This window comes from Delphinapterus leucas, chromosome 18 (genome assembly GCF_059928025.1).
Source record: "Delphinapterus leucas isolate spDelLeu-1000000601 "Yukka" chromosome 18, BTC_Dleu_Yukka2, whole genome shotgun sequence".
Taxonomy (NCBI): domain Eukaryota; kingdom Metazoa; phylum Chordata; class Mammalia; order Artiodactyla; family Monodontidae; genus Delphinapterus; species Delphinapterus leucas.
This window is the reverse complement of record NC_143146.1, coordinates 46748843-46773822: the sequence shown is the minus strand read 5'-3', so window position 1 is coordinate 46773822 and position 24980 is coordinate 46748843. Positions and strand designations below refer to the sequence as shown.

The window sequence follows — 24980 nt, the reverse complement described above, 5'->3', positions numbered from 1 at the left end:
TTTTGCTAGAATGCTGATCTACTTGGCTCTACGCACAGATTCACTACAATTACTAATTTCAACACTAATGACATACAAATTTTTCTAGGTGGGCATTCTGGTCAGGCAAGCACCTATTTGCTGCTTGTATTTCTAAGGATACAAATTAACCAATACAGGTCCTGAAAAAAGAATATAATCTCAAACTGCTTATTATCCAAATTTATCTAAAGTTTAGTAATATCTTTGGAGGATTTTATGAATGACAAGCAGTCTGTCCATTCTTCTATATAGTCTGAGGTTTATCCTTTTAAAAAGCCAAGTCGCCAGAAAGCAAGGTATTGAATACTCACACCATTTTGATTAAACTAGGGATAGCAATACTGTAACTGAAAAGTACATATGTATCTTACTATGAGGGTTCTCTTGGAGTGTTACCCCATAAGAGGCTCTGAGTACATATTTGTCAGGGGAGGGGAGGGGAGGGGAAGATGGAGGAGAGAAGGGGAGATGGTTCTAAAAGAAAGAACCTCATGAAATGGATTTTTTCACTTGCTGTTTAAAGGAACACTGCTCAACACTGTATTTTCCCTTTATAATGACACGAACGCAAAATTTCTCGTGAAGTTCAGCTTTGGCTAATAAGAGAAACCACAATTTTTAGCTCATGAAAAGTTTCATGACCATGTTTTGCACTTCACTTTTTCCATCCGAAAGCCTCAAACCTATACGTCTACTTTAATTTATGTTTACATCTTAATACATTCTAGTCTATGGTTACTTTATATCTCATATTTAACATTTATATTTATTTATCACAGACCCTATCGAATCTTTAAGTAAAAGAAAGTAAAATCTTTTCTCTCTGAACTCATTTATTGTAATTAGTCATCTCAATTACAAACGTATACAAAGATATAATATAAACCCTAAAACCAAACTACAATGCATACAGGATTCATGACTCATGTATTTATTTCTAAACAACACAAAGTTAACAATTTAATATGAATTTTCACACACTGTTCATACTTAAGCTAAATTTATAAGGGGCATTTACAAGTAAAGATTTTGGATATAGAATAGTAAATGTCATATAATTACCCAGCATGTTCGAACAGATTAAAATATTACCCTGTCTTTCTACTGTCAAATAAATATGGAATTCCCTGTGTGGGGGCTTATCATCAAACCAAATGCTTTACACTCGGTGTGAAAATCACAATGGTCAACGATCAAGCTGCTACTTCTGATGACAAACATGATGAGATATCATCTTGTTCAATATATGCTTATATAGCCTACTTGACATGTAGGCTAATAAAAAAATATGAAGTTGTAGTATTCATTTTGTTTCTTGTACAACATAAGGCTCCTTATAGGGATGATCAAAATAGCCAGTACCGTTGACTGAAAATACAGTCAACTCTATTACCTGGAGACAGATTAACTGGTTTGCAGCATGACTATAGTAAAATCGTAGCAGCATGCATTGTATTTGTAAGAGGTTTTAAATCACTATGCATCAGTGACTGTATATAAACATGAGAGGATTTCTATTTTCAGCTACATAATAACATTGTCTCTACACAACACTGTATGTACTGCATTGTGTCCACTGCACTGTTATCCATTCAACAGCTATTTGTTCAGTATTTACTATGTACCAAGTACTGTATTAGGGAATTCCACCTCATTAATCAGACCTAATCTCTTGTCTACACTTCTCTTTCAAGGCAGAAATAAGGGAGGGTATGTGGTCAACTTCTTGTGAGTTGGCTGTAGTTCTGAGATGCAAAATCTAAAGAGGAACAGACACTTGGCACTATGAAACAAACTCCAGTAGGTCTGTACGTGTGGAATTAACTTCTCCCCCACCTCGCTCCTCATCCTGTTTTTCTTCCTTTGCTTCCCTTCTCAGAAAAAGCCTGAACCTGGCAGTCTTACTTGCCTCCTTATCCTTCAGCCTCCAAGTTAATAATCACCATGCCCTGACAATAACTAGATGTTCCTTAAATGTGTACACTTCCCTCCATCCCCTTTCCCCTTCTACGCCTTTACCACTACCTTAACTCAGACCTCCAACATCTCAAAGCACAGTGACAGTTTCATAGTGGACACTCAAATATTTGGTAAAACATTTGAATAAGGCAGCTTCAGTCAGATGCCTTCTAAGACACTGAGGTAAGCTAGGAGAAGGACACACCAAAATCAGCCTGAACTCTTTTCTCTTTTGAGCAACTACTTCAAACATGTCAGTAGCAAGGAGTTATCTTTGACCCCTCCCTTTTTCCTTCACCATTCCCATCTATCTTCTCAGCTCCATTTCCTCTGGCATCTTCCCAGGTCACATGACACAGGTCAGCCCATCACCGAGTCTATCCCCACTATACCCCCCACCCCCAACCCAGCGCTGTCCAATAGAACTTCCAGCAATGATGGAAATGTGCCATATTTGCTGCCAGCATGTATGGACACTGACTCACTTGAAACATGGTAAGTGTGAGGAATTAAATTTTTAATTTTATTTAAATAGTAATTGATTTAAATTTAAATATGTATGGCTAATGGTGACAGTACTGGGAAGTGCAGCTTACCTTTCTTCCATACTGCTGTTAGAATTATCTTCCTGGAAGACAGATGATAATATCACTTGACTTACAGAAGTAACATGTCTCCATAAAACCTTCAGTATAAGGTGTGACATTTGAAGCTCTTCACCATCTAGACCCATTTACTATCACATTTCCATTTTCTCCACTCCTCTTCCATCCAGGCTCCAACTGTGCCATGATATAACCCTTAATGTGAACTGTTGACACTTGCTTAGAATGCCCTTTCCTCTCAGGGAACATCCACTCATCCTTCCAGATCCAGCTCAAATTCCTGATCCTCTCTGAGTGTGAAACTGCCCTTCCTTAGCCAAGCTAGCCACTCTCTCTTAACTCTGCTGCCATAACTTTAGTATAGAGCGCCATTAAAATATCTAAGCATAATTAATGGCTTACATGTGAAAAATATGAGTCCCATTATCCCAGGTAAATATTAATCACATACATTAAATGAGATGATCAGGTCAAGCATTTGGCACGGGATAAGTAAGCATTCTATAAACGTGCAGTCTTATGAATCACATCATAATACTTGCTAGGAATCTTAACTGAACACAGCAGGCTAAGAAAAGCAAGGAGAGGAAAATAAAAAGATGGAGATGGGAGAGGGGAAAAGCTCACAAGTCACCGATACCAACAGAAAGCATAAGCCAGGGAAATTGTGTAAGAAAAGCCATGAAAGCATGAAGAGATCAACTATTCAGTAAACCCATAGCTAAAGCTGAACTTGTTTCTCACCTTCCAATCTAACCGGTAATCGCAATAATCAAATTCCTTAATCAGGGAGCGTAGATGTTACGAGGTCAAGAACAAGAGAAAGCTTTTCTTGTGATGTGTAACTGAGAAGAATTTGTTGTAAGCTGATCAATAAAGCACTGTTACTATGGCCCACTTCTTAAGACAGAGAGCTCTGTTATATACAACACTGAATACATTTGCTGTAAGAAAATTTAAACTATGGAAGAACCTGGAAGAAAAAAAATCTCTAAACTTACTCAATTTTCATCTCCTCTAAAATTATATTTAGATAGAAACATTTCAAAATAATAACATCCGAGTTATGTCTATTCCTAATATAATGATTTTCCCTTTATATAAAGCAGTCTCACTTTTCTCTCCCTTTAGTCAGCTTTCATAAAAGAAAAATGCAAAGAAATATTTAAATAGTTAAAGGTAAAGATTTTAGTGGCAATTCCAAGCAATGCTCAATATATATACTGTCATATGCACGTATTTATATTGAATGAATATTAGGTTTAAATAATATTTTGATGTTCCATTTCATCAGTTCGAGAAAGCACAGGTTTACAACATAATTTTGCAGTTAAACAAAATTCTTCAGTTGAATTTGCAGATCAGAGAAAATTAACATTTGGATTTAGTTCAGAGGCTGAGTTGAGCTCAGTTCACTCTGGGTTTGGGTTGATGGTTCAGTTTAAGTTCTTGACAATGAGCACATCAAAATAAAAAATAAGTAATGTAATCAGGGCTGACATTTAAGAATAAGTGTTCAGGCAAATTATATGTTCTGAAAAAACAAACTCACTTTACAGAGAGAGCTAAGGTTAAATCCGAAGGTTTGAGCATTCCGGGAGCCAGCATTCATGTAGTTTCCCATTAGCAACACAAGTTCCAGCAACTTGCTAAAGCTCCTGCTCTTCTTTATCTCTTCGCAGGCAGTACTGACAGCCATGATGTCAGGTTTGATGTTGTTCACCTGCTCTTCAAACTGAAGCTTAAAGAGAATAGCACTGAGCCGTGGCCGTAGTCTCTTCACATTGCTCATCTGATTGAAAAGAAAATAGCAGATTTCCTTTAAAATGCATGGTACACTTTAGTACTGTGCGGCTGCAAGTAATCTGGGATGATTTATTGGTATGACAGTATGGAAAAAGCAATATGTCCCCTGAAACTGATAGCAGGAAGAGAGAAAAGCCCTGCGTGTTTTTGTGAGGAATCCTGAGTCATCACTCAAAGAAAACATTAAAAATTTAGATGCTCGATGAAAAGAGAGCTTTACTTAAATGACAAAGTTTAAGAAATAAAGTACATATATCTTTTTTTTAAAAAAACTGAATTTTTAAAAGGTAACAGGATACAGAGGCAACAAATTACAAAGCATTCATAGCACTGCTTTAATTTTTGTTCAATACTGAAATATGCTGGGTCATGTTTAAAACATATTCAGAAAGGTCTAAAGAGGGTTTGTTTCCTCAAATAGCAATTGATGTCCACAGGAGCCCTGCTGACTAACAGTATGTGTTAGATTGAAGGAGGGTAAATAGGTCCCAATCTGTACTAAATTGACTTTCTTCAGAAACACAGGACAGCAGAATGACTCCTGACACATGCTAAATTAGCAGAGTCAGAGTTAGAAAACATGAGCAGAGCAGGAGACAGAAGCCGTGCAAAGCCACAGGTCTACCACGTGCCAGGTTAGCCCCGTTTGGGACTCTGCGTTTCCTTACTGGGTATAAAGGGGGTTGAAAATGTTGAAAGAACAAAAGGGTTAGAGGGTCAGCAACTTCTTGCCTTAAATTTACCCCAGAACCATGTGCTAGCAACACACGTGAGGGGGTAGAGCCTGAAGGCTGGAGACATACCACATTTAAGTTACATGTGAATTCCTTGACCAAACATGTTAGGAATTTGAGACTTAGATTGATGGGGGCAGCAGTGGTAAAACAGGTGAACTTCAACAACGATTATAAACATCAAAAGCACTTTGAGGCAAGGTCAGAAAAAAAAAAAAACAGTGACAGAACATGATAGGATCAAAATAGGGAATAGTTCTGTTAATCACTGACCCTCAAGGAAAAGCTAAAAAACAATGCCAGATGAAGCTTATAGGATTTCTGTTAAAAACTAACTGCTCATAATATAACGATTGTTATTTAAAATAAACTGTACCATACAAAAGCCTGAACTTATTAGATTCCAATAGGATACTACAGGCACTGCTTTAATGACTTAACAACATAACCCAGTTTACTCATCTAACAAAATCGGAGCAATAAAGAGCTCTCAGTAGATACCTCTGAGAGAATATCTTCAGAGGAACCAAGTTCTTACAGTCACTAAATAGTTTCTCAGCAAATAATATATCTAATTTACATACAGCATTCTCCCCAGCAACTTGACGTGTTAAATGCTTATGTGTATGCAACCAAGACTCCAAGAGCTCAACTAATATAATTAGTAAGAAGTCTCCTCTACAAAGTATTCTAAGGAATGTCTTAAAATTCCTTGAATTCAAGAAACGTCTTCAAAATCCCATCTAGAGAAAATAAAATTTTTTCTCCTAGAACAGAGTAAAGAAACTATAAGCTCAAAAATGACATTTTTTAAAGTACAAAGAAACATTACTAATAATGGTTTTATAAAATATATTTTAGTAATATAAAAATTTATGAAAGACAAAGTGAGACCTTATTAGAATACCAATTCTTAGTGGGAATGAATCATTGTTTGGACATTGTATGTCTAGCACACAAAGTAGAGGTAAGCAGTGATTACTTCTGATAAAGTCATTTCACTTGTTTTAAAATGCTCCCAAATGGACTCACTTACCTGGAACTTGTACCCTTACTTAAATATTACAAATGTAATATTTGTACACATTCATATTATACTGGACCAAGGCTGTACCATGCTCTGTTACATTTAATTTATCCTTTAGAATACTAAGACATATAAGGGAACACTCACATGAGCTCATACAGTTATGGCCATTCAGAAGGTGTATGATGGGCCCACAGCATCTCTGCTTTCAGCCTATGCCCTCATTCATGATTATGAAATCAGGTATTTGGTACTTTGCAATAACAAGAGAAGAATTCTCCAGTACCCCATGCAAAACATTAGTATTGCAAAATATATTAATTTTAACATATATTAATGTACTACTTCATGTGCAAAGAGAAAAAAGACTACTTAAATGTCTACATTAAACTACCCTGGGGCTTCCCTGGTGGCGCAGTGGTTGAGAGTCCGCCTGCCGATGCAGGGGACCCGGGTTCGTGTCCCGGTCCGGGAAGATCCCACATGCCGTGGAGCGGCTAGGCCCGTGAGCCACGGCCGCTGAGCCTGCGCGTCCAGAGCCTGTGCTCCGCAACAGGAGAGGCCACAACAGTGAGAGGCCCGCATACCGCAAAAAAAAAAAAAACTACCCCGAAGTATGTTAAAGCTTTCCTGCTGACAAGCTAACCATATGTAGCCAGTACAAAGTAATTAATTTTCCTAGAAAAATATAACTTAGATTTGTATGAGTAATGAGTCTACCTGGCACTAGGGACAGGTACCTTGAAAAAATAGAGTCTGTGATGTAATGCAGAACAAAGTGCTATGAGTTTATCAAATACCCTGACAAAGCCAAGTCAGGAAAGGTAACCTAAACAGATTTTTGAACACCTTTTTAAATTAGATGTCCTTTTCATATTGTTCTTTCTTCCAAATTTTGAAAAGTGAGTATTTTGGCTGATAAGAAACAAATGCATTTTAGTGAACAAAATTACTGCACTGGAAAGGAATTTGAGAGATCACCAGAACTAGATCCTGTCCAGGGTCTACCATTTAGCCTACACTAATCCCCTAGGCCAAATGGCTGCCCCTTTTATTTTAAAAACAACGACAACAAAAAAAAGTCAATGAAAGCTAACGTTCTAAGATCTTGTAATCTATGAAGATGATGGCAGAGTTATTTTTCTCACTGGGCAAATCAAATTCTATTTCTTCAAATGGGATCAAAGAAAAAAGGTAAAAAAAGGGAAAATATATATATATTTTTTAAATCCTGAAGAATGTTTCTTCACCCCCTCACATATTCTATCAACACTAGACATTTGCTGGGACTTCCCTGGTGGTCCTGTGGTTAAGAGTCGGCCTTCCAATGCAGGGGACGTGGGTTTGATCCCTGTTCAGGGAACTGGGATCCCAAGTGCCACAGGGCAACTAAGCCTGTGCACTGTGGAGCCTGCGTGCCACACTGGGGAGCCCACGCCTCTGGAGCCCACGCGCCACAACTAAGACCCGATGCAGCCAAATGAATAAATATTTAAAAAAAAAAAAACACTGGACATTTGCATTCTGTTTGCTTGCCCAAGAATCTAGAACTATGACTTGTCTGCCAAAGACTAGACTGAATGCGTAAATGGAGAGCTATGATGCTCAAATAATATTCTCAATGGTAACAGAAAGTCATTAAAAAAGAGATGAAGAAAGGAAGGGTTACTGCCAAAGTTTAACTGTAAGATAGTTAATAATTAGAATGTTAGAAGAAATTAGAATTCATTTTTACAGAGGTATCCTTTACATTTATTAGTACAGAGTCCTAGCAATGTAAACACATAGCACCAAAATCTGACAATAATGAGTTATAGTCTGAAGACCAACCTAAAGGCATAAAAAAGAAAGTAAAAATATTTTGGTTTTATTACTATTTTTTGAAAGCAGGCAGCAGTACTCCGGCAACCACCCCATCACACCACTGCAGATGTCATGTGCCTGAATGAAAACACCTTAAGAACAGTGACTGGATAAAATCAACAAACAATATCCAGAACACTAAGGGTAATTTTTATTTCAAAATTTTGTTTGTTGGCAATATACACATTGTTGGAGCAGGTACAAAGTAAGATGAAAAGACCTTGAGAAAATCTGTGAACCAACAAGCATTGACTGGGTGCCCATCAGTGCTGCGAAAGGCACAGAAGTGGTAGTTGCTGCCCTTATATCACTGAATTCTTTCCATCTGTCTTAAAGGGCAAAAAGGAGAAAAAGTCTTCAGGGAGATGTACTCTTCCATAATCTCACTATGGTTATCTTTTTCTCATGTAATTTTAAGTTTATCCATTATTTCACAGGGGGAAAAAACAGAATCCATCTGACATTTTTATACCAACTACATTTAACACCATATCCTCTTTATTCAGTTTCTTTTATAAATATGAGATTTTCAGGAGCCAACTTATTCAAAACTTGTTGGGTTTTCCCCCACTTCTTGCCTGCAGCCTTGTGTAGGCGCACCTCAAAAGAAATTTGAGAACATCCTCTATATCTTCATTATTCTTCCCTAAAGTTGTGCTAAGACTAATTAATCATTCAACTTTCCTTCTAATACAAGTAACCTGCTGATTGAAAAGCTACTAGCTTGAGTCTTAATTGATTTACTACTCTAAACCTTTACGTTATACATGTTGTAAATACATAATTATAAGGGATAATGGGACGGCGTTTCTGTAAGGTTAAATGACTCCTTCAAGGGCACAGGGACAGTAGGGCATGAGCCTAGAGCTAACTTGCTGCCAACTAACTGTGCATGCCACTCAGAGAATCACAATGTGGAAATTAATAACCGCAACTTAAAAGCCACCTGATACTCAAACTATCAATACTTCTGCTATGTTTTCCTATGAGTAGGAAGAGACTTTAATTTCCCCACGGTAGTTATCAGACAAATCACTATGAAGACAGGTTGACCCTGCTGTGAGCTCTGCCTGCTACTACTTGATATTTCTTTCCTTTCTTCTTGGTATACCTAACTACCCCTGTATGTTTCCAGATCCACTTTTGTTGTCCCATTACACTGCACTCTCCACTCTTATTTCCATATTTGCTAATTCTTCCACTCCCCATAAGAGAGGTGTGAGAAGCAAAGAGACTGTGAAAAAACGAGTGCATCTTTGTGAAAGACAAGGCTAGAGAAAACGACAAAGGGTTGAGGGAGAAAAGTGACATCTGAGAAAGGAAGGTGATCTAACAACAGACTTAAGACACTTAGGAAAAAGTTTTGAACTTGATTTTTCTAATTAAACTATATGAAAAATGTCTTCCCTTTACTGTTAGCTGGCCAATATTTTCATAATCTCCAGAATTCTCAGAAAAAAAAGTTCATTTCACTTTAGGAAAGGCATCAAAAACATAGCTATTCAAATGCCTTATGCCTGGGTAGTGCTTAGAATATCAAGAGTATTTTTAAAATAAATGTGCTCTTATGATAATAAAACTCATAAGCTAAAATTATTTTTTTTTAAACTACACAACAGCAAAGTACATTTTTTGTACTTTGCTGTGGCAAAGTCGCATTTTTTTTTTTTTTGCGGTACGCAGGCCTCTCACTGCTGTGGCCTCTCCCGTTGCAGAGCACAGGCTCTGGACGCACAGGCTCAGCGGCCATGGCTCACAGGCCCAGTCACTCTGCGGCATATGGGATCCTCCCAGACAGGGGCACGAACCCGTGTCCCCTGCATCGGCAGGCAGACTCTCAACCACTGAGCCACCAGCGAAGCCCCAAAGTCGCATTTTTTACATTTTTCCAAAGGAGCAAGGTAAAGCCAAGAATTATACAAAAAGAAAAAAAAAATTAAAAGGATAAAATGTATATTCCTCCAGGTAGTCAAGAAATAGACAATTAGCTATAGACATCAGATATGCTTTCTCTTTGTCTACAAATGCTTATCAATTCTGGACCACGAAGGATTTCACAGGAGGTCCAAATGAGTTCCACAGATACTCAGGATCTGAAAGTGGTAAAGTTAGAGAGCGAGAGACTTCTTATTTAATTTGGCAGTCTTAGCAAACACTCAACACATAAGTTTCATATCTGATGAATTAAAAAGCTGGCATAAAACCCAGAACCTTTCTGGTGTCTTAAATTCATTCATGTCTGCTTCCAGACAATCCCCACCCTAACATAGGAAACCAATGTTTTGATTGCTATCACTATAACTAAGTTTTGCCTGTTCTTGAAATTTATATAAATGAAACTTTCAGGAAACACTTTTGGTGTCTGGCTTCTTTCACTCAATAAAATGACTTTGAGATTCACACACATGTTAGTATGATTGAGTACTGTGTTCCTTTTTATTAATATTTCATTGCAAGAATGAGCAATATTTCATTGCAAGAATACACCAAAATTTGTTTAGCCTCTTTCCTAAACCAAAGCATTGATGGACTTTTTGGTTTCTTCCCAGTTTGGCACTGTGTAGTGGGTTGGAATGAATAGGCATTGGAAGGATAAGTCCTAAACCAGGTATCTGTGAAGGTGACCTTATGTAGAAATAGGGTCTTTACAGATGTAATTAAGTTAAAGATTTCCAGGTGAGATCATGCAGGATTCAGGGAGATCCCTAAATCTAATGCCATGTCATTTTACAAGAAAGGAGAGAGAAAGTCACACACAGGAGGAGGCAACATGAAGACTGTGAAGATGGAGGCAGAGACTGGAGTGATGCTAAAAGTCAAGAAATACCAAAGGCTACAAGCAGCTACCAGATGCTAAGGGAGAGGCATGGAACAGATTCTTCCTCAGAGTCTCCAGAAGGAACCAACCCTGCCAACAGCTTGATGTAGGACTTTTGGTCTCCAGAAATACGACAGAATAAATTACTGTTGTTTTAAATCACTAACGTTGTGGACATTTGTTATGGCAGCCCAGGGAAACTAATACAGGAGATTATGAATATTCTTGTATGAGTCTTTTCATTTCCATTAAATAGTATAGTGTAAATGCATACTTAACCTTACAATAAATTGTCAAACTTTTTACAAAGTGGCTTATGACAATTTACGCCCCCTTTGCCAATGTTATGCTTTATTCTTGAAGCTTTTATCTTTGCACATTTAGGTCTATATTCCATCCCTCATTAACTGTTCTGCGTGGTGTGATGAAGGAGTTGAGATTCATTTTAGTCAATAGAATATCCAAGTTTCGCAGCATCATTTGGTACAAAGAAGTTCCTTTCTCTACTCACTAGCCTTAAAGTCTTTGTTGAAAAATCAATTGATGGTATCTTTGTAAATCTATTTCTATACTTTTGAGAAAAACACTTATATATCCTTAAACCAAAACCTTACTGTCTTGATATCAAATCAGTAGTCTAGGTCCTCCAAGTTTGTTTTTCAAAATTGATTTTGTCCATTCCAGGTCCTTTGCGTGCCATATGAATTTTTGTGATATCTTGTCAGTTACTATTATAAGACCTGCTGGGATTGATTGAGAATGTGTATCGTATGTGTATTAGGAATCTATAGATCATTTGAGGGAAAAATGAGATCTTAACAAATTGAGTCTTCCACTCCAGGAGCATGGTATGTATCGCCATTTATTTACAACTTCTTCAAGTTCCCTCACCAATAATTTGTAGTTTGCAGTGTAGAAAATTTGCGTATGTTCAGGGAAATGCATCCTTAAGTATTTTGCATTTTTTGATGCTATTGAAAACAGTACTATTTTTATTTTGCTTTCCGATATATCATTGCTTATAGAGAAAAATACAACTGATTTTGGTACAGTGACTATTTTGTGACCTTCTAACAAAGTTTACTACAGATTCCTTATGTATTTACATAGATAATTAGTTCACTTACATCATTTCCAATGTACAGGCCTTTTATCTCATTTTTTTTTATTACACAAGTTAGAACATATATTATAATGCAGAAAAGTGATAAATCCTTGTCTGGTTTCCAATCATAAATGACAAAGAATTTAATCTTTCCCAACTAAGTATGAGGATAGCTCCATGTCTTCTATAGATGTCCTTTATCAGGTTGAGAAACTTTCCTTCTTTTTCTACTTGCTAAGAGTTTTCATATATCATAAACAAGATACAATTCTGTCAAATGCTTTTTATTTTGTATCTAGATAATTATATGATTTTTCTCCCTATTTTCTGATAATATGGTCAACTACATTAATTTTTAAATGTTAAACCAACCTTGCACAGCTTGGTAATGACACACTCTCCTTTTTAGGCATTGCACTATTTGATACAAAAATATTTTGACAATTTTTGTATATATGTTTATGTATGATATGAGTCTCTAATTTTCTGTAGTAGATTCCGTTCTTTGATTCCTGATGGAAATATGAGAATTTAGTTTTCTTTTTCAGTGCTTTCATTTTCATTAAGTTTAAAATTATTTCTTCTTTGACCCATAAATAATTTAAAACTATGTTATCCAATTTTCAAACAGTGAGAGATGTTCTATTATTGTTGTTGTCCAATTTAATTCCAATTTACATAGAAAACATACTCTACAAGATTTCACTCTTTTGAAAATTACTGAGACTTATTTTATGTTCCCATATAGTCTACCTTGGTGAATGTTCCATGTGTATTTGAAACGAATGTATATTCTGCAGTTATATGGGCAATGTTCTATAAATACCAATTAGAACAAGCTGGTTGATAGAACTGTCTTGATTTTCTAATTATTTACTGATTTGTTTCTTGATCTACTTTTTCTAGAATTTACTGAAAGGGGGCATTAAAGTCTCATTATGATTGTGAAGTTATCTATTTCTCCATTTACTTCTACAGGTTTTGCTTCATGAATTTTAATGTTCTTTATTAGGTGCAGGCATATTTAAGATGATTGTTTCTTGTAAATTACTCCTTGTATCCTTGTGTAATGCCTCTATTTCTTATATGATTTGTCTTGAAATATACATTCTCTGAAATATACAAAGCTATGCTACTTTTCTTATTGTCTAGTATCTGTTTTCCATTTGTCCTTTCTGCTTTTTACCTCTCTTTTATCCCTTCCTGCTTTTGTGTTTAACAAGCAATTTTTAGTATTCCATTTTATTTCTTCTACTGGCTTCTTAACTATATCTCTTTATTATATTTTCCTGGTTGCTCTAGGACTACCAATATGCCTCTTTATGTAGTCTACTTAGAGTGACTATTAAGTCAGTATTGTGCCTGTTCATAGGTTTCATTTCCTGCCTCCCCCTTCCAGCATTTCACTCACACTTCCCACCTTCTGGCATTTCATGTGTGTTATAATGTTACAACAGCATAATTTCATTTGTCCTACCCAATCATTTGTGCTACTATCATATCTTTTACTTCTATATACATATAAACCTCATCCTGCAATGTTATTTTTTTAATTATTAGTTTTAAGTAAATTATGAGAAGAAAGAAAACATAGTTCGTTGATCATTTCACATGGTTTCCATTCCTTTTTGTGGATATCACTTTTCATTTAGTATCATTTCCATTTGGCCTGCAGGACAACTTTCGCATTTCTTGTAGGGCAGGTCTGATGGTCACAAACTCTCTGTTTTCACACAACTAAAAATGTATTTATTTTACCCTATTTTGGGAAGGGTATCTACTAAAGAGATAATTTTGAGTTTACAGAGTTTCTTTATTTCAACATTTAAAATATACCCTAATGTTGACTTCTGCTTTCCATTATTTCTGCAAGGGCAGCTAAATCTCTCTCCTCGTTTTCTTACATGTTTTCCCCTCCTCAAATCACTTTCATGACTTTGTCTTTGTCTTTCAGCAGTTTGACTAGAATGTGCCAAAATGTCTTTCTCTTTATATTTATCCTGACTGGGTTTTGCTGAGGTTCTTGAACCATAAGTTTATATTTTCCACTCAATTTGGCATTTCTTGGCCTGTATTTCTTCAAATATTTTGCCAGCCACAATCTCACTTTCTTCTTTTGGGACTACAATTACAGGTGTTTTAGACTGTTTATCTCCAATATACTATTAACCCCTATACTGAATATTTTAATTCAGTTATTGAACTTTTCAGTTTGAGAATTCCCATATGGCAAATTTTTATAGTTTTCATTTCCCTGCAAAGATTCCTTAATTAAGATCATGTTTTCCTTCAATTCTTAAAAGATAATTTGCTTTAGTTCTTTGAACATATTTATAATATGCACATTAAAGTCTCTGCATTTGAAATCTAAAACCTGGGCTGTCTTGTGTATCTGACGTTTTTTACAATACATCCCATTTTATTAATCTTTACTTCTTAATGAAATGATGAAATGTTATAACCACTCTTGAGTTGTAATATTCCTTTGAAGAATGTTCCTTCTTGTTTTAGCAGGCAAATCAGTCATTGGGTGATCACCTTAAATTTCTCAGTAGGCTTATTTAGAGGCTTAATAGGCTTGAGCTCACACTTTGTTAGTGTGGCTCTGCGGAAAGTGGGAGTTGTTTCTCTAGCCCCTCTAACTTGGTAGGACTCATTCTTCCCAGAGAAGCCTGTAGACTTGATTATAGGTTTTCTTAGGGTGAGTCTAGAGTAGGTACTCCTTTAGGATGTTGGTCTTCTTTCCTAAGGTATAACCTTTCCAGTTGTTTGAGTGAATACCAAGTAAGTTAATGAGGTGTCAAGAAGCTATCTCTATTCTGGCAGGGCCAGAACTCCAACGCCTCCTAGGAATGTAGACCCCTAGTATCTCTCTTCTACTCTCACTGTGCAGCAGGTGCTATCTGGCAAATCTTGCTCAGTATATGAACAGCTCAGCCTCCAGGCACAGACTCCAGGGAGACTCCCACATGGAAAACTGGAGTCCCTTTCTGTACAGTTCATTCCCCTATAATGGCCTGCCCTGTTTCAGCTGCTATAAATTCTGATCCCTGCTTCCACGCTCCAGAGAAAACCACACTTTCTGCTCAAACCCCAGCTCTCCGTGCTATTATCGGAAAACTTTCGCCAGACCAAAAGCTGGGCATTCACAAGTTCATGCAGTTTCTATTCTCCCAAAGCTTGCAGTTTTCTTCTACTGGTTGTCTATGGCCTTAAGATGGAGGACCTGAATATTTTATCCATTTTATCATTGTTAGTGGTTTACCCAGCTTTTTAAAAATGTATTCCTAAGTGTTTTATAGTTTTGTTACTGTAAATGGAATTTTAAAACCTTTTTATTACAATTTCAGTTTTAAGAATACAAAAAAATTCTTTACCCAGATTAACCAAGTGTTTCCATTTTGTATCATTTGCTCCATCATATTCTCTCTCTTCGTCTTCACATATATGTATTATAAAGGAAATACATATGTGTATACATACTATAATATAATACATAAATATTTAGCTAAGGTTATATCCACCAGTTTTTCCAATCAATGTAAAGTTACAACATATTCCCTATATAATTAATGTTACTTATAGGAAGATGCTTTGAGACTATATAAATATAGTATGCATCCAACTTATTTTCATCAAATTTTCACCTTTGTGTTAATGGGGAGAGCCATTAAGTAGAATACTGGTTATAGTATTTACTGAACTTTATTAAAAATGCACTTTACAGACCTTTCCAGATGGCGTCAAGAATGAGATATGACATAAGCCAGTCTATATCTACAACAATTACACCTTAAGCCACCACTGCAATAAAACTGCCTAACTCTATAGTAACTTAGTTTCATTAGTCCAGTCTCCCTTTTCCATTATGTTTCCAAAGTAGTCTTAGAAGAGAATATCGAGACCTGTATGATGAGATTTGCAGAATACAGGAAACGCTTCTCAGGCACTAGATGATACTCAGATCTAAAAAGCAACCTTAAAACAATGTTGTTTGCAAAGTGATGAATCATAAGAGACCTTTTTGCTTACAACTACAAAATGCTTTAGGCTTTATTTCAAATGAATGATGCATGGCTAGTAATTAGTATGTGACTATAATGATGTTTTGTTTCATTTTTGCAAATGAAACACATTAAGCAGATTGTGCCATAAAATTTCAATACTACATAGATGGTCTAACTAGAAAGCATCATGTTTCTATACCAAAAAACAACCATAATTCCTATTATGGACTCAAATGCCCCACTTTTTTTTTTTTTTTCGGTACGCGGGCCTCTCACTGTTGTGGCCTCTCCCGTTGCGGAGCACAGGCTCCAGACGCGCAGGCTCAGCGGCCATGGCTCATGGGCCCAGCCGCTCCATGGCATGTGGGATCCTCCGGGACCGGGGCACGAACCTGTGTCCCCTGCATCGGCAGGCGGACTCTCAACCACTGCACCACCAGGGAAGCCCAATGCCCTACTTTTTAGTTGCCTATTTAGAAGATTTAAAATCCCAAAGAAGAAAAAGGAGTAACTGACAAAATTTCCAAAAACTTAATTTCAAGTTCAACAACTCAATAATTTAAGCTCCTACATAAACATACTAAGTAATTTGTACTTATTATTAACTCAAGTTAATCTTTAAATATCAAAAATAAATTTTCTCCAGTGATGAAGATACAGAAACCAGTGCTAAAAGCAACTTCGAGTACAGTGGGCACCTACAGCAAACAAACACACAAGAGTGACTGCCACCATAAAAAATGAAGGACATCCTTTAATGTCATAAAACTATGGTTCACAGCTGAGCTGTACTAGTTACTAGTTGAGTGAACAAGTTGCCTCAGCTCTGAAATGGTAATGCCTATTTCTGGAGTTATGTGAGAGGCAGATATAATTACTCATTTATTTATGTATCAGAGTATTTACTGAATACTTATTATGTACCAAACTCTGTTTAAGGCCTTGGGGAATCACACTGAAAATAAGATGACAGGGACCGGGTCCAAATGGCTGTACTAAAGTAAACAGATGGAGAAAGGGAGAGAAAAAGACAGAAAAACAATAAAACAAATAGACAGGATCACTGTAGTTAAGGATAAGTGCTCATGAATAAGTAGGATGATGGTGGGGGGGACACCAGGATGATGAGCCCTACCACAGGAAAGTGGCACCTGGGCTGAAGCAGAGGTTGCAGCAGGAGTAAGCGCAAATCTGAGGTTGGAGCAAAAAACAAATGCGGCTGAGACACAGTGGACAATGAAGGCAGTGGTAAAATATGAGACTGGGGCTTCCCTGGTGGCGCAGTGGTTGAGAGTCTGCCTGCCGATGCAGGGGACACGGGTTCGTGCCCCGGTCCGGGAAGATCTCACATGCCGCGGAGCGGCTGCGCCCGTGAGCCATGGCCACTGAGCCTGCGCGTCCAGAGCCTGTGCTCTGCAACGGGAGAGGCCACAACAGTGAGAGGCCCGCATACCGCAAAAAAAAAAAAAAAAAAAGTATGAGACTGAAGAAACAGACACAAGATTATCTTACAAATTATAATGAAAGGAGAAACCATTAGAATGACCAGAAGGAAATTCCCCTTCTGGCCAAAGATGGAAAAACAGGGACTGGACTTATCTCCCTTCCCCCTGCTGCCCTGAGGCAACAGTTTTCAGGCACTGACTCCCGGCAGTGTGGGATGGTGGTGCCTGAGAAAGGGGAAACAGGTGTGCCCCGTGACCATCCCAGCTTACTGTTTAGAAAGAGTTTCCAAACTGCAGCACAGGAAGAAGGAACCCAGGTGGAGCAGGAGGTGTCCATGATTGAGAGGGAGGTGAGAGTCTGGGAATGCCAAGGCAGCTAGAGTTCTCAGGACAGAGTATCAGAAAGGAAAGAGTAGCACAGGCAGAAAGCTCCAGAGATCGCAAGAGTTTCCCGCTCATGTCTTTAACTGTAGTATCCACCACATACATGTGAGAAAACTACTGAAGGCTGGGGAAAGAATCAGTCAAAAGCACTGGAGGTAAGAGTGCCCGATTCTCAGACAAAGCTGGGAACGCTTATTTGTTCTCAACAGGCAGAGTGGAAAAACCTCATAATTCATGGGACATTGAGTAGGGTACTCAGAAGGGTATTGCCTTAGTTGTGGGGAAAAATAAGGTCTAGTCTCAAGGCTACTCTGATACCATGTAACAAAGTTTAAAAACAAGCCATAAAAGTCTGAAACGGTTTCCAAGTAATTTAACTGCCTCCTAAAACAAAGTTCAAGAATATTTATAAGAATACAAAGGTATCTAGAGTACAGCATGGTAAAATTTTTGTTTGGAGCCCAAAGGATCAGGAAAATACAAACAATGAGGAAAAAATTTGATAAAAACAGACTTACAAATGCACAGATGATAGAAATACTAGACGGGAAAGTTTAAAGTTATTATATTTCATATGTTTGAGAAGGTTGAGGAAAGATCAAGGATTTTAAGCTGAGACATGAGAGGTATTTTTTCAAAAATACCTGAACTGAATTTCTAGAATAGAAAGCTATGATATCTGAGCTGACTAAATAGGAAAAACAGCAAATTAAACACCATAAAAGAAAAGATTAGTGAACTGGAATGCATGTCCAAAATGAAAAAAGAGGAAAAAGAAAATAAAAAGGGCATCAATGAGCTGTGGAACAAGTTTAAGAAGCCTAACATATATGTAATAACAGAATAATATATGTGTAACTTAAGTCTCTGATATAGAGGAGAGAAGGGAGGTATAGAAAAGATATCTGACAAACATAATGGCTAAAAAAATTCCAAATTTAAAGAGAATTATAAACCAACAGATCCAAGAAACTCAATGAAACCCAAGGACAAAAATATGATGAAAACTACACCCGAGGTACATCATAATCAAATTATTCAAAACAAGCAATAAAGAAAATCTTCAAAAACAACCAGAGAAAAAAAGAAACATGTACAGAGGAGCAAAGTTAAGGGTGATGGCAGATTTCCTGCCCAAATAATTCAAACAAGAAGACAGTGCAGTAACATGTTTAAAGTGCTGAAAGAAAGAACTATCAACTTGGAATTTCATACCCATGAAAACACTTCAGAATGAAGGTTAAAAAAGACTTCCTCAGACATACAAAAACTGAAAGAATTCATTAGCACTGGAAGAAATGTTACAGGCAATTTTTCAGGCAGAAGAAAGATGATTCCAGATGGAAGATGTACACAACAGAGTGAAGAATGCTGGAGTATGTAGATAAAAAAGACAACTGATTTGCTGAAAGTAAAAATAACAAAATGTTATGAGTTTAAACATACGCCAAGGTAAGATGTGTGATAACAAGTGCACACAGCCCAAAATGGGAGAACATTGTTGTGAGGTTTCACACCACACTTAAGGTGGTATCATATCCTTTGAAGGTAGTTAAAAATATATTATGTAAACCCTAAAGCAACCATAAATAAAACAAAAAGTAATAACTAATTAACCAACAGAAAAATAAAGTTATTAAAATACTCAATCCAAGAGAAAAAGAATACCAAAGAATAGATGAGATAAATAGGAAATAAATAACAAGAGGGGAGATTCAAATCTCACCATATTAATAACCACATTAACAGAAAATGGTCCCTCTAGTTAAAAAAGAGAAATCATCACACTGGATTTAAAAAAAAAAAAAGCAATACTCAACTAATATGCTGCCTGTAACAACAGTAGGTTAAAAGGAAAAGGACAAAAATCAGTTATCACTAATCAAAATAAAGCTGGACTGGCTATATTAATATAACACAAAGTAAACTTCAGACCATTAGAGTATTTTAAGCTTGGAAGTGACATAATCACATCTACTTTTAAGACTCTGCCCCTCACCGCTGTGGCCTCTCCCGCCGCTGAGCACAGGCTCCGGACGCGCAGGCCCAGCAGCTCCGCGGCACGCAGGATCCTCCCGGACCGGGGCACGAAACCGCGTCCCCTGCATCGGCAGGTGGACTCTCAACCACTGCACCACCAGGGAAGCACACATTTACTTTTATATTAAAAGATCTCTAGCTGCTATATGGAAAAGGACAGAGCATTCAAAACATGAGGCATAGGGCCTGAAACACAATAGGTTATCAACAAATGGCAAACACAAAAATATACACAGTTATGATGGGCTGACCCAGCATTACCACCCCTGAGATTTTATCCTTTCTCAACAATATTATTCTAAAATGAATACCCATGCTTTATTCTGCTTTAAATTTGTCTTCCCGTTGCCATTCATTAACATGTATGAAACAAAAGCACCTTAGGCGTGGCAACCCCTGCCTGACTTTCAGAATTTCATTTAACAAAAGAGGGATTATGAGAAATCATTAAAATACCATAAACAAGATACTTACATTCAAGAGGCACTTTGGCTAAATCCCCTAAACTCACAAGTGGTTAATTAATTACATGTTCAAGATTAATCAGTGGACCAGGTAAAGGTTAGTCACAGAGTAAAAGGGAAAGTTGGAGCTGGGCATCAAAAAGTCGAACTCGGATCCTTGGATGCGATGCCAGCCAGCTGACCCTTTTATCTCTATCTCCAGAAGCTGATCTCACTAGCGGGCACTAAAGTTTGGGGTGGTACTTCAGGGTGGCAGGCTCAGGGTAGTGGAAGTAAGAGAAAGTGACAAAGGAAAAACTATGGCATAGATTAGGTTACTCAAAAGTAATAAAGAATAAGAGGGCCTTTTCCGGTAACATTTGTTATCTGAGTCATATTTTAAAATAATAACTCTCCTCAAAATACCCTTAAATGATCGACTCTCTGCCTCGACTTTATTTTTTCCTATGCCATTTCACAAATTCTTGCTCCTTCTCTAATACCAGAATATTAATGGCAAAGCTGTTTCTGTATTTATTCCAAACTGAAACCCATTAGGAATGACACCTTGCTGCATTTCTTAGTATTGATTGCTTGCAGTTTTTATTCTGTTTCTACATTAGGACAAATACAGTTCATTCAGGGGCTTCTAAAAGCAAATCAATGGCCTTTCAGAAATTCATTCAGTGTTTGGGTTCATGCTTCAGTTCAAGCCATTGATTTGGTGGGAGCGTTCAAATCAAATCACCCTGATACATTTTTCGGGCAACTCTTCTGCCCTTCAGTAATAAAGTATGTCTATTGCTTTGTCTGAAGATGCCAGAGGGCCCAGGTCTGTGATCTGCACTTCAGGCAAAATGGGAGAATTATGTGGATACTGACTAAGGTGTGGTAAGACAAAGGAAAGTGTGAAGGCAGGATTTAGACAAGGCACATAACTAACAAAGGATTAGGCTACAGCTAAGACCCGTGGTTAGAAAAAAATAGATGGAAACCTGAATTTTGGGGTGGTTAAAGTTGAGGGGAAAAAGTAGTCTTCAACTGGCAAAAGAGGTAATTACTAAAGCCAACAGTCAGAATGAGAGAGTTCCAAAGGAGATTATAAAAATCCACTAAGAAATAAGAGGCTAAGAACAAGCAAAGCAAAAAAAATAAAAGGCAAAAAGACTGCATAAAGTAATAGAATGAGAACAGAATAGCAAACAGACAATTAAGCAATAAAGGAAAGGACTGTCATGAAGCTAACTGAACTAGTTTCTTCTTAATTGCATTCAAAATATAGAATGCCTCGGGATTCCCTGGTGGCGCAGTGGGTGAGAGTCCGCCTGCCGATGCAGGGGACATGGGTTCGTGCTCCGGTCCGGGAAGATCCCACATGCTGCGCAGCGGCTGGGCCCGTGAGCCATGGCTGCTGAGCCTGCGCGTCCGGAGCCTGTGCTCCGCAACGGGAGAGGCCACAACAGTGAGAGGCCCGCATACTGCAAAAAAAAAAAAAAAATATATATATATATATATATATATATAGAGAGAGAGAGAGAGAGAGAGAGAGAGAATGCCTCAAAAAACTCTGGGTCAGAAATTAGGAAAAGCATAAATAATGATAGTGTCAAGGAAACCCATAATACAAAGCTACTGGAACCTTAAATCCTTTCAGAATATACCAGCATTCAAATGATCAGAATGACTGAGGTGCTTTACTGTGGTGAGTAGTTCCAAGTGGAGCTACTTACAAAGTAAACACTGATAAAAGAGGACTGAAAGACTACTTGCCCATAGCACAAAACTTCAGTAAAGCAGGGACGGGACTAGTCCTGAGCAAAAATGCAATGTAGGCTAAAGTCTACCTTTAAAAACCTTCCCTTTGCATTCATTAGCCTTTCCCACCTCTCGTATATATACAATTCTTTACCAATAGATCAGGAATCTTGTATTTAGAAGCAACACGGTATGGAGGAAACAAAATAAAATATGGAAATGTGGACTCAAAAATCCTGAATTTCTTTCTACAGGAAGAAACCCATAATGTGACACCAATGAACAAAACATTGACAGAATACTAGTCCAATCAGTTTCAGCATAAAGCCACAAACTATGAGAACTCAAACATATTAAAATTTATACTGAATTGACTATTTAATATATTAATGTAAGTCAGTGGTGGTCAATAACGTTAAGTCAATAAGTGGTACAGTACACATACACACACTCAGAATTAGATATTTCTAGCAGATGGAAATTCGGACAAAAATAAAAGTCAAATGATTTGGTAGCAGTGATATTGGTGGTATGGAAGTTAACCTTAGCTTTTCACTAAAGGGGAAAAGAATTACTTTGTTCCCCATCTTATTCCTTAAATAAATATGTCAACTTGGACACAAAATTGGCATTCTTGGTAAAGAAAGAAAAATAGCATTAATAACGGATAATAGCTAAGTTTCAGGACAGGAAACTTGACCCAATGTTAGAGAAAAGAAAACAAATACATTTATCCTTTCAAAAGAGCCAAGTCTGGTATGGAAGATAAGGATGTTTAATGAAACATACAATTTAATACAAAATAAAAATATAAGCAAAGAGGGAAAAGGACCAAAAAGCAACAACAAAAAAAGTTTTTAAAGCCCAGACAAGTGTGTAAAGAACCAAATAAACACAGGCCTGAAACACCGCCATCCTCTGTGCCAGGAGCCACAAGCAAATTAAAATGCATAAAACTTACTCAGTTGAGGTTCTGGGTATCCCAAAGATATTTTCAAGGGCTCTTAACACCAATTCCCTGTCTACTAGGGGACAGAAAATGAGGAGAAGGCTTCTCAAGTGAAGTGAGTGCTCACAGAGTGATGGAGCCAGATAAGGCAGTTTATATTCCAGGCTCTTCAAGGAAGGACAGAAGATTTCCCTCCCATTTGGGCCCTGAGTTTCTAAAGATAAAAAATGGTTAGCATTTAGTTTCTACAAAGAAAAGCAGGGACGGGACTAGTCCTGAGCACAAGTGCAATGTAGGCTAAAGTCTACCTTTAAAAACCTTCCCTTTGCATTCATTAGCCTTTCCCACCTCTCGTATATATATAATTCTTTACCAATAGATCAGGAATCTTGTATTTAGAAGCAACATGGTATGGAGGAAACAAAATAAAATATGGAAATGTGGAGTCAGAAATCCTGAGTCTGAATCCTTCTCTTCTGTTTATGAGGTGTGTGGGGCGGGGGGGTTTCTGGGTTGTCACCTCTTCTATATGAGTTTCAGTTCTTATAAGCCTAAGAGGCTGTCGTATCAGAGGGATAGATCTACCAGGTCAATGTATATAAATATACCTTGTGAACTGTGCATCACTAAAGCCAAATAATATAATTGTCATGTAATTACTTGACTGTGGTATAATTGCTAATTTGATACAATACCTATGTCACTGACCTGAAACTCCAAAATTAATCTCTCTCCTTGCTCCTATTATCCAAACTCGCATCTTCTAAGTGTAATAAGTCTCAGAAACCATATTAAAAAATAATCAGACTAAACTAATGTAGAGTAAGTTTTTAATCTCCTCTAGCTCTCCTATTGCATGACATGATTTACAAGCGGAAGGTTAACCTGCTATATTATAATATCTCAGATAATTAAAATGAATTTGGGAGTATTTTTTGGTCCTTGAGCACACTTTCTATAATAACCATCAAGCTATTATCGTATGCAACTGGGTGATTTTAATTTCAGGAGATTCCTAAGGCAGAGACCCTCAGTTGGATATACCTACTCAGAGAGCTAGAGGTTATTTCTGGCTCCAACACGTGCCACTAATACGAGACGTTCATCCTAATCAGGTTTTCAGTAATTTGAATTGTCCCCCTGAAAACTGGCCCCACAAACAGAAAATAAATACTCCAGCACCATATCTCATCATGAGACCTGGAAGTCATGATAGCTGATCATAACTGAGATGGTTCATGAGTCAGAATTGGCCTTTAGGCCACACTCCTAACCCATGACCTTTGCTGCTTTGGACATTAAATTGTGTACATTTAAAAGTCAAAGTACAAAAAAGTCTGGGAGATCTAAAAAAAATGGTCAAAGAGAGTTATTAGAAAACAATTGTGGAGTGAATAAAATCATTGAGAAAGAGGAGGGTATGAAACAGCTAACAGAATTGAGCACTTATTATTCACTATTGACTCCACACATGCACGCTCTCCCTTAAATCTCACTACAACCTAATGAGATAGGCTCTAAATTCACATACATTTTATAAATAAAGAAAATTAAATTGAGGGGTATTAAGAAACTTCCCCCAAATTTTATAGCCAGTATATGGTACTTTAAGAATTCAAACCCAAGTCTGTCTAATTAGACTAGAAATGCAATGAAGGATATTTGAAGGAACCTGGAATACCAAGACAAAGTCATTTTAACCCAGATTTGTGTTTCAGTACTAGGAACATGTGGCATGGCAAGTCTCAGTAAGCCAAGAGCTAAATGGTTTTAGTTTTTCAGTATTTAAAATAAACCATAAAGCACCTTAGGGAAAGTTATTTATCCATCTATCAGATATTTATTAGTGATTATTACATGCCAGGTATTGTTTAAGACATTAGAAATTCACCAGTAGGTGTCTAAGAGAATGATTCCTGCCATGATCACGGTCATTCTTATGATAAACTAATAGATTAATGGACAGAACATAATATAGTAAATGAGAAGGTAATGAGTGCTTGAGGGAAAGATAAAGCA

The 24980-nt window shown here is 37.2% G+C and overlaps 1 protein-coding gene across 2 annotated transcripts in view; it reads right to left on the bottom strand.

Moving 5' to 3' along the window:
- Positions 1-24980, bottom strand: part of DIAPH3 (diaphanous related formin 3) — a 550258-nt gene that overhangs the window by 253740 nt on the left and 271538 nt on the right. For both annotated transcript variants that reach the window (XM_022561162.3, XM_030762514.2), the window contains one exon: positions 4138-4377. In XM_022561162.3, the coding sequence (XP_022416870.2) occupies positions 4138-4377 (240 nt within the window). The remainder of the gene's footprint in view (positions 1-4137; positions 4378-24980) is intronic.